General features: G+C 37.2%; 1 protein-coding gene across 4 annotated transcripts in view; it reads left to right on the forward strand.

Annotated features, from left to right (window-relative positions):
• The window catches only part of PRMT9 (protein arginine methyltransferase 9), a 32,543-nt gene extending 23,373 nt beyond the window's left edge, over nt 1-9,170 (forward strand). For 3 of the 4 annotated variants that reach the window (XR_011537762.1, XM_008527441.2, XM_070611636.1), the window contains 3 exons: nt 4,436-4,589; nt 8,351-8,473; nt 8,774-9,170. Coding sequence is in view for 2 of the 4 variants with exons in the window: in XM_008527441.2 (XP_008525663.1) it covers nt 4,436-4,589; nt 8,351-8,473; nt 8,774-8,989 (493 nt within the window). In the remaining 2 variants the exon portion in view is untranslated. Of the gene's footprint in view, nt 1-4,435; nt 4,590-5,732; nt 8,474-8,773 lie in introns of all 4 variants that reach the window. The other variant, XR_011537761.1, reaches the window with a different exon arrangement.
• Nucleotides 9,171-10,798: the final 1,628 nt, after the last annotated feature.

Genomic DNA, 10,798 nt, shown 5'->3' on the forward strand with positions numbered 1-10,798 from the left:
TCCAGCAGGGGGAGGCCTCATGACTAGTGAAGGAGGATGAAGTTAGTGATTGGGAGAATAGATTATATTTGGGATAAGGATAAAGGGCTTCTGTCTCATAGGACCCCTCCTGCCTCCCCCTGCCCCCAAAAAGGCAAGGAAAAAGAAGTCATTTTACATATTTAGTCTCCAGTTACCTTTGCAGGTGTTGTTTCTAAATGTTCGTTCTTATACTTTATTCATTCATACTAGATTAAACTACAGGAGAAATTTTAAAAGCTTGGTAAGTTTTTTTTTTTTAATTTAAAAACATTTTTTGTTGGTTCACAAGGAAACAGTGAAGAGTTTCTTCTCTTCAGGCTTTTTGCCATTTATGGTTAGACTTTAGAGTTGCAACATATTTTTTCATTGCTGAAAGCACAGATGGTTCTGAAGTATTATTTGCTTTGCAGAGGATTCCACTGAGGAATCTGGCAGCTGCAGTATAGTCAGTGACAACAGAACACTCACTGTCGGTAAAGCTATGCAGAGGTTCAAGGCTGTTACTGTTTTCTCTGACATAACTAAAGCATTCCTGTTAGTGATGGTAACACTGAGGTTAAGAAAAATGTGTACAAGATTTTAGATTAAATTAGTGTGAATGTGGCCTTTTAAAATAATTTTCACACACTGCTTTTGTGTAGGATTTATCTCTGGCATGGTTGTTAGTACCTGGTGCAGCCTTTTCTGACTTTCTAGGTTTCAGATGAATTTTTACATTTTGTTTAGCCTGAATTTTCGTACTCAGCTTTCACCTCCCCTAAAGGACTTGGTGGCATTCCCTTCCCTCTGTCTCTCCTATAGATTTCATGGTTAGAAAGTTGGCCTTTATTATCCTTTGTGCTTTTTCCTCTTGCTAATTTCATAGAATGGTACCCTTTTGTGGCTATTTGTGGGTGGGGGTAATTACTCAAACAACATAAGCTCTGTGGCTGGTCTCTCATTTAAGACCTTTAGAAAAATTAGATCTGGTTTTCATTTAAATGAATCACAACAGATAACTTCATTTGTTCAGATAAATTTAGTAACGTGAGTTTTCGGGATTAAACTTGACCCATTTGAGGAAAACAGGTAAGTTTCTCCAGTTATTTAGGAAGATGTTAAAATTTTACGTGGTTTGGTAAAGGCAGAGACAGGAATTTTGTTAAGAGCTATTTAATTTTGTTAAAAAGTATGTAATTTTACTAATTTTGGAGATTGAATTTCCACCAGAGTTTACCTAAAATGCTAAAAAGTCTATAGGAAAGTAATAATGGAAGTAAGCAAGTATTGGGGTCAGGGTGGAGTCTTTTTGGGCAACTCTGTCTACATAGGATTTAGTACAACTGGAATGATCATGTGCTTATATTTAGTCAAGGGAGATTATCCTGGTTTAGGATCATGACTTGTCTCAGTCAGTCTGATGCCATGACCCTTAGGGATCATCTCTAACTTTCCTTGTTGGTTTTATGCTCATTGAATGACCTGGTTATGATCCAGCTTCCTTTTAGCTAGGCTTTTAGGGGGAGGTGTTACAGGAGCAGCCTATTTACTTACTATAAACTTGTCTGTCAGCTTTTTATTTTGAAAAATTTCAAAATTTCAAACTTCAGAAGAATTGCAGGAATAGTAACAGTGAACACTAGACTATTGTTTTGTTTGTTGAACCATTTGATACTTAGTTGTTGGCTTCATAACCTTCCCCCTTACTATAACATTCAGCATGTCTTTCCTTAGAACAGAGGCTTTCCCCTGCATATCACAATATAATGATCACACTCAGGAAACTTAGTGTTGATAAAATACTGTTATTTAATATGTGGTCTATGGGGCTGGCCCCGTGGCCGAGGGTTGAGTTCGCGTGCTCCACTTCAGCGGCCCAGGGTTTCACCAATTCACATCATGGGTGTGGACATGGCACTGCTCATCAAGCCATGCTGAGGCGGCGTCCCACATGCCACAACTAGAAGGACCCACAACTAAAAATGGACAACTATGTACTGGGGGGCTTTGGGGAGAAAAAGGAAAAATAAAATCTTTAAAAAAAAGAAAAAGGTCTATATTAAAATTTCCCCTGCTGTCCCAGTAATACTCTTTATTGCTTTTTTCTCCCCACTCTAGGTTCTAATCAAGGGTCCTGCATTGCATGTAGTTGCCATGACTTGTTATTATAATTTCTCATTCTAGTTTTAGATATTTTTAAATGGTTAGGTTGAGATAATAGTTTAGTAAAAGCCAGGAGAATTAATCATTTGAAACTGATTTAAGAGCAGAAGTGCCAAAGTGGTTTTGAGGAAAGGGGTGTTTTATAGTTTGTTGAGACTTTAATGATCTATGAAGGTACTAGATAGCATAAAATTTTAGGAATTTTTTAGGAACTGTTTTTTATATATGCACAAATATATTGGTGAAACTTTTAGTCTTGTATTTTTATAAATAGAGCCTTATTAACTCTGAATATTTATGAGTAAAAACTTATATGAAAGACATAACATAATGTGAAGTCCACCTGTCTGTAGTAGCCTGTTGATTATATTGATTAGAAAAGGGATATTTACATAGGTTCAAAGTATCAACTCCACAAATGACTTATTCATTACTAAAAGAAAAATAGCAACTTACCATGGAAAAACCTGATGGATACAACTTAAGCCAACTGATCTAAATTAACATCAATAATAGTGGGATAAAGCAAGGCTATGTGCCTCTGGATGTGCCAAAACTTCTGTGGTAGTCTTCTCTAAAATGGATAATCTGAATCTAATATGTTATTTAATCTAACGTTATTTAATCTAACGTTAAATCCCTCTAATTTTACAGAATATTCCAAACCAGCTTGGAATATTCTGTAAAAATGAGGGATTTAACGTTCGATGATAAATGTGGCAAGTGAAAATAATTACTTGGTTTAAAATAACATTAAAGTATCCTTTACCTCTGCTTCATTTGATGGCAGTAGGTGACCCACCCACCCCTCTCACATCTCCCACACAGTTCAGGAGTGAGCAAAGAAGACTGGATAGGTGGGTGTGGGAGCGGCCTTTGCTTAAGAGCCCTACATTTCATTTAGGAACTAGTATTGCCCACGGTCGTAGCTTCCAAGTCCCAGCAGTAGAACACTTGGTTGCAAGTTACACCACACTCAGGGAAGCCCAAAGGTAGTGTGGCTTCCCGCCAAGGATTTATAGTTTCGTCATAGTTCTCTCGGTCCAGTGCAGTCCATCTATCAAGAGGCATTAAAAAGAATTTTTGTCATAAGCAGTGTTGCTGTTGATAACACAGCTGACATTCCTCCTTTATGGGAATTCCAGGGAAACAGAGGGTGAACCCAAGATCATTTGTAGGAGGAGAAGGTGTTTTGGTTTTCTTAACCCTTTGCTCACACTCTTTACTAGAGCATTTGGATTTTTTTTTTCTTTCAGAGTGTTTAACTTTTTTATTTTGAAATAATTTCAAGCTTACAGAGAAGTTAAAGAATAGTACAAAGAACTTAACATATACCTTACAACCAGATTCACACATTGTTAATACTTTGCCACACTTACTTTATTACTCTCTCTGAACTATTTAGAGTAAGTTCCCCATATCATGTTCCTTTACCCCTAAATACTTCGGTGTGTGTTTCCTAAGAACAAGGACATTCATTTATATAACCATCATAGTTATCAAAATCAGGAAATATACATGGACACAATACTGATATCTAATGTACAAATCTTACTGAGCTTTCACCATTTGTTGCAATAATATCCTTTATAGCTTTTTTTGTTCTGGGCCAGAATCCAGTCCAGGATCACACATTGCATTTAGTTTTCATGTCTCCAGTCTCCTTTATTCTGGAACAGTTCCTCAGTGTTTCATGACATGAACGGTTTTGAAGAGTGTACACCATTTATTTTGTGGACCGTTCCTCATATTTTCATATTAGATTCAGATTATCCATTTTAGAGAAGACTACCACAGAAGTTTTGGCACATCCAGAGGCACATAGCCTTGCTTTATCCCACTATTATTGATGTTAATTTAGATCAGTTGGCTTAAGTTGTATCCATCAGGTTTTTCCATGGTAAGTTGCTATTTTTCTTTTAGTAATGAATAAGTCATTTGTGGAGTTGATACTTTGAACCTATGTAAATATCCCTTTTCTAATCAAATTTTTACCCACCAGTGTTAATTTCCATCCATGACTCTTCCTGAATCTAAAGACGTATCCATCCAGCTGACTCGTTATTTTTCTCTGTCATAGATCAGCAGTCACTTTGTTTGATTTATTGAGAAATTATTTCCAGTGGTTTTACCGTTCTCAACTACTATAGAGTAACATAAAGTCCATCAGACTATATACAATCTGCAGCTCACTAATTGATCATGATTAGTTATTGTTATTAATAAAATGTAAAGGAATCAAGATGCTTTTTTAACATTTTTCCTTCTCTAGATGTTTGCTACAATCTGGAGGCAAGATCTTTCCTCAGTATGTGCTGATGTTTGGGTTGCTTGTGGAATCACAGACGCTGGTAGAAGAGAGTGCTGTTCAAGGAACAGAACGAACTCTTGGGTTAAATATAGCACCTTTTATTAACCAGTTTCAGGTAAGTGTCTAGAAGAGAAGTTCAACCACGTGGCTGTTATACACAGTCTGCCTTGTCTCTCTGTAGTTTTATCTAGTCACTGTGTTTACTGGCTTATTAGGACAGTGATCAGTTTCCTAGAGCAAAGGAACTTATGTTAAAATCAACCTAGGGGTTAGAAAAGCCAAGGAATCCTGTCGTTCCTACTGACAAAAGTCTACAGATATTCCTCCTAACCACTGTAATAAATGAAAAATAGGGTACTGGGTTTAGTCTTATGAAAAAGCATGCTCCTTATCTAAAAAAGAAGCTGCCAGAAGAAGACCTGTGTTCTAAACTTGAACCCTCAATTGCATTAAGACCTCAGGCTGGCAGATGCTTGGTGTGATCGGCTAATGTCTAGGCAGTCAGACTGCAGGGGGCAGGAATGTAGGAGCCTAGGAAACTAGAGCTCAAGGCAAAGGCACCTCTGCAAAATACATACAAATACAATATACAACACAGTAAATAAAAGACAATACAGTTATAGTTGCCGTTTGGGAAACAAAGGGTCAAGATTCCTGGCAAAGGCACTAGCAGCAAAATACAAATTTGTGAGTTAAAATTGTGGATTTTTGTGGGAGTAGATGGAATGTCTAGAGAAGTTTGGGGTTGGAGACAGAGGTGGGAAATGGGTGGGAGACTGCCATGTAAGCCAGAGCTTCCCAAGTGTGAAGCGGGATGTGGAGTATAGAATTAAGGAAGTGATATCTAAAATTTTAATCTGAAGGCTGTAGACAGGAAGCTCTTGAATATGTATTGTTAGATTTTCTATGAACAATACTTGCTTAACAAATATCAATTTATTGAGGAAATGCTTTTTTGAGGGCTGGCAAACTAAGGTATTAGAGTTTGTTTAATCTCAGTTTTTTGGGAGGGTTTACAAAGAGAATACACTTATCAGAAGAGAAGTTTAAATTATTTCTTTGTGCGGTCCAAAAATACTTCCATCTTCTATCTTTCTAGCTCATTCTCCTTGATCCTGACATCAACAATTCTTTGATTCCATCAGAGTCTATGATATTTTGATCCTACCATCTTTTCACTGTACTTCCCATCTCACATTCCTCCTTAACAGTTTATATTCTATGGTCTATATATTTTCTATATATCCTTTTTCTTCAGTTTTTCCACTGGCCTGGAAAAATCCCACCTTGGTTAAATCCAGCTCTCTGCCGTCTTTACACCAGGACCCCGACAGCTGAATATGCTGACTGTGGTCTCACTTCAACTCACGACCACTCATCTTAAGAGGCTCCATAAACTTGCCTGGCAGTTCTACACTTCCCAGTCTACTCACCCATTTTCTTAGGTGATATTGTCTCCTCTCCTCTGGTGATTATCTGACTGCTACACAGACAGATGAGTGAACCAGTGAAACAAAGTGAGGTTGTAAAAGAAAAATGCTGTACAGAAAACAATAGAAATGTATTTATGCATTTAACAAATGTCTACTATATGCACTATTTTAGGTTTTGGGAATATAGCTGTGAAACTAAAGAGATAGTTCCTGCACTCATGGAGCTTGCTTTCAAATTGACAATAAACAAGAGATAGACAATAAACAAGTAAAAAGATTAGTATGATAGATCGTGCGAAGTACCTTGGACATAAAGCAGGTTAAGGGAGGAGATAAGGAGTGGGAGTCTGGGATATCTATTTTATATAGGTAATGCCTAAGGAAAGGACTCATGGATAAGTGGTATTTAAGTAGAGACCTGAAGGAAATAAGGAAGCAAACCATGTACAAGTGCAAGAATCAACAAGTGCAGTGGGCTGAGGCAAGAGCAAGATTGGAGTATTCAGAAATACCAAGAAACCATGAGGGAGAGTCAGATGAAAGATGCAGTCAGAAAAGTATCAGGAGCCAGATCTTGTAGAGCCTTTGGTCATTGTAAACATTTTGGCTTAGTTTACTCTGAAGGCAGTGGAAAACAACTTGGAGGATATTGAACAGAGGAGTGACATGGTGTGACTTGTTTTGAAAGGATTACTGTGGTTGCTGTGTTAGGAGTAGACCACTTATGGCAGCAAGGCATAAGATTATTGCAGTAATCCAGGTGAGAGGTGGTAGTGACTTCAGACCAGGGTGGTAGCAGTGGAGGTGGTGCAAAGTGGTCAGATTGTAGATATATTTGGAAGGGAGGTTTTGTGATAGATTGGATGTAGGGTATGAGAAAGCACCTGGAAGAATAGTTACCATTTACTGATAGGGGGAAAACAGCAGGAGGATCAAGTTGTATTTATGTGTTGGTGGGGTCATTGAGCAGTTGGATAAGAATTCAGAGAAAGATCTAGATAAGAGAGATAAATTTGGCAGTCAAATTTGCTAGGTGATATTTAAAGCCTTACGATGGGATGAAATCACCTTGGCACTGTATAGGCTGAGAATTGAACACTAGAGAACTCACAAAGTTATGAGCTCTAGACTGGAAATGTAGAATGAATTAGCAAAGATGACAGGAGTGGGCGGTAGTCTAGGTTGAGAAACAAAAGTGAGGACAGACTGAAGGATACCGGGTACAGCTGTGTGGGAATTAAGAGTGCAGGTGATGAGAGGTGCCATAGGAATCTAGGGTTTTTTCTGGTGATGGATATAAATAGGGATGAAGGGCAGAGGGAGAAGTCCTGGACCTGTCATGGAATTGCTGTGATTTTTTATGGGGAGGGAAGGTTGGATGCCCTTCCAGGATGCCCAAGGAGCAGTTGATGGGTCTGTGTCCTCTGTTTCACCATGAACAGTTACTCTCTAATAGTTCATTCAAAGGGAAGAGTGCATCCTTTTTAAGCAACAGTTTCCTTTCTAGTTCAAATGAGACTAGAAGTATTAGTAGGAAGCTTCCATTGCTACTAAAATTGATGGAACACTTTATAGCAGTGGTTCTCAACTTTGACTGGACTTGCGGAACTACTGATACCTGGATCCCAACTTCAGGTCAGTGTGAGCTGTGGCCTGAGCAGTTGAACTTTTTATTTAATTTTTTTGCTGAGGAAGATTAGCCCTGAGCTAACATCTGTTGCCAATCTTCCTCTTGTTTTGCTTCAGGAAGATTAGCCCTGAGCTAACATCTGTGCAAACCTTCTTCCACTTTTTATATCTGGGTCGCCACCACAGCATGGCTGATGAGTGGTGTAGGTTGATGCCTGGGATCCTGAACCTGGGCCACCGAAGCAGAGCATGCCAAACTTAACCACTCTGCCACGGGGCCAGCCCCAGCAGTTGAACTTTTTAAAAGCTCCTTAGGTGATTTTAATTTGCAGCCGAAGTTGAGAACCACTGCCTTCTAGAAATTAAACCATTTTCCAAGTAAAATCCACTATTACGTTGTTTGGTTGAATTTGGCATATTTTCTTAAACAATTCAATAATTAATGTTGTTGTAGTATTTGCTTATTAGTTCATCTTTCTCACATAAACACATCCTTGGTTTAAAACTTTTGGAGCTGTTTGGCTTAAGTAAAAATTTAATCTGTTTTCATCCAAGCGAAGAATCTATAAATAATTAAAACCATAGCAAATTAACCTGCCTAAACTTTGGTTTGTTCATTCTTCCTATAAAACTGGAATCATGAAAGTCCTTATGCCTTAAGGTTGATGTGGGAATTAAATTAAATGAGGTAATAGATGTAAAAAGCATTGTATCATACTGAGCCAAGTACAAAGCAAGCACTTGATGAGCTCACAAAATTGTTTTGGGCCACAAAAAGAATTGAGTAAAAGTGAAAACTTTATACTTTTTTTAGGTACCTATACGTGTATTTTTGGACCTATCCTCATTGCCTTGCATACCTTTAAGCAAGCCAGTGGAACTCTTAAGACTGGATTTAATGACTCCATATTTGAACACCTCTAACAGAGAAGTAAAGGTAATGATGATGACTGTTGTCACATTCAGAATAATTATCTTAAACTAGGTAATACTTTACGTACATAAAAGTTTTAGCCACTTTCTTTCAAGATTTAAATGTTATTTCTTTTCCGAACAATATCTAAAAATGGGTTTGGGTAAACATTAGTGAATAAAATAGGCTATTAATTTGAATTGGGTGGTTAAATGTATTTCTTTATAAAATTTGGATCTAAAATTCACTAAAAAGACAGACTTTCTTATCCAAGTATACTCTATTTACTCTGATGAAATTTTCATGATTTCTTAATTTTCATAGGTACAAATTTGTAAATCTGGACAAGTGACTGCCATTCCATTTTGGTATCATATGTACCTTGATGATGAGATTAGGTTGGATACTTCGAGTGAGGCCTCCCACTGGAAACAAGCTGCAGTTGTTTTAGATAATCCTTTCCAGGTGGAAATGGGAGAGGAACTTGTACTCAACATCCAGCACCACAAAAGCAATGTCAGCATCACAGTAAAGCAATGAAGAGCAGTTTTCTAATGAAAAACTGTTTTAAGTAGAACAGCAAGTACACAATTCTTCTGGTCTGAATTAGTGGGACTGTAATCATAAAATGGAATATAAAGATGTAATTCTTTGTAATGGTCAAATTTTTTTTTTTTTTTTTGAAATTGACATTAATAAAATGTATTTAAAAGATCTTAAAGAGTAGCATTATTACAAAAAGATTGCTGTAGACTTCCTTTCTGAAAAAGGCTGCCATTAACTTTTCAAATTAGGAAATTTTGGGCTGGCCCCGTGGCTGAGTGGTTAAATTCACATGCTCTGCTTCAAGCAGCCTGGGGTTTTGCGGGTTCAGATCCTCGGTGCTGACCCAGCACTGCTCATCAAACCATGCTGAGGTGGTGTCCCACATAGCAGAGCCAGAAGGACCTACAACTAGAATATACAAATACATACTGGGTGGTTTTGGGGAGATAAAAAAAGAAGATTGGCAACAGATGTTAGCTCAGGTGCCAATCTTTAAAAAATAAAATTAGGAAATTTTGTTTTTATTGCTTGGTTTTACTTACTAAACACTTTTGTCTACACTCTAAAGCTATAAAGATAAGGGATTTTGAGTCTTCATTGTCATGTGTAAGTAAAGCAAAACTTAATTTTTTTAGGCGTTTTGGCTTTTTTTCTTAAATCCAAACTTAAAATTGGGAAACATCTAAAGTTGGCTTCCACCGAAGACAGAGGGCTATGGTTACCTGTAAATTCCAAGCTTGCTGCTTTTAAATACGTGGCTACTTCTGAAAAACCTTCTCAGATTGTGTTTTGGGAATGCAAACTTAAATAAGAATTTAAATTATAAGCTAAATGTAATTAAGAGAGTAAAAGAGTTAGGGACAAAATAAAATCTTCAGAGGCAGCATTTTTCCTGGTCTGCTTTGGCAAAGAAAAAGTAAAAAGCTAATAAATTCAAGAAAGAGTTAAACCTAAACCAGTATTTTTGAAAATTTTGATTTGGATGCGCAATAAGATATATATAATAATACGTCCAATTTTTAAAGACTTGAAACAGGGAGATTAATAAGGAAGATGATTATCATACCTTGTATAAACTGTATGCTCTTTGGAAGTAAGCCACAAAGAAAATAAGATGGACTTTCTTCCACATTGCCTATTCTCATTGCCTCTAATGTCACACTACCCAGCTTTACTTTCTATAGAAATGTTTTAGTTTATAACAGTAGACACAATAAAGACTTTGTACCTAATTACTGTGAACCAATATATATATATGTGAATATGTGTATGCATAAATATATAAAGCAGAGGTTCTGAGAAATAATCCTTATCCTTGCTATTTGCAACATACTGTATTTTATTTTCAGTATAAAATGTTAAACATGAACCAATGGGTTGTGATTAGCAATTAGAGAAACTCTATCCTAAGTAATAAATTTTTCCCAAATAGCACCTACACATGTCTTCTGACTGGACTACTCAGCCGGGATTCATGTTTGCTGACACCTTTAACAGCACTGAGGAAAAGGAGACTCCATTTCTATCACAAGTTTCTTATTCTTCCAGTCTTCTATCCAGTTTATTCTTTTCATCTCAAAGTCATGGATAACTTATTCCACTATTAGCAGTGTTGTAAATATTATTTTTAGATAGATAGTAGTTATTTTAGGATTAATAAGATTGGGTCCTAGGCCAGCCCTGGTGGCCTAGTGGTTAAGTTCAGTGTGCTCTGCTTTGGCAGCCCAGGTTTGGTTCCCGGGTGCCCACCTACACGGCTCTGTTCAAGCAGCCATGCTGTTCTGGCAGCCTACATACTGAAAA

This window comes from Equus przewalskii, chromosome 2, assembly GCF_037783145.1.
Source record: "Equus przewalskii isolate Varuska chromosome 2, EquPr2, whole genome shotgun sequence".
In the NCBI taxonomy this organism is placed as follows: domain Eukaryota; kingdom Metazoa; phylum Chordata; class Mammalia; order Perissodactyla; family Equidae; genus Equus; species Equus przewalskii.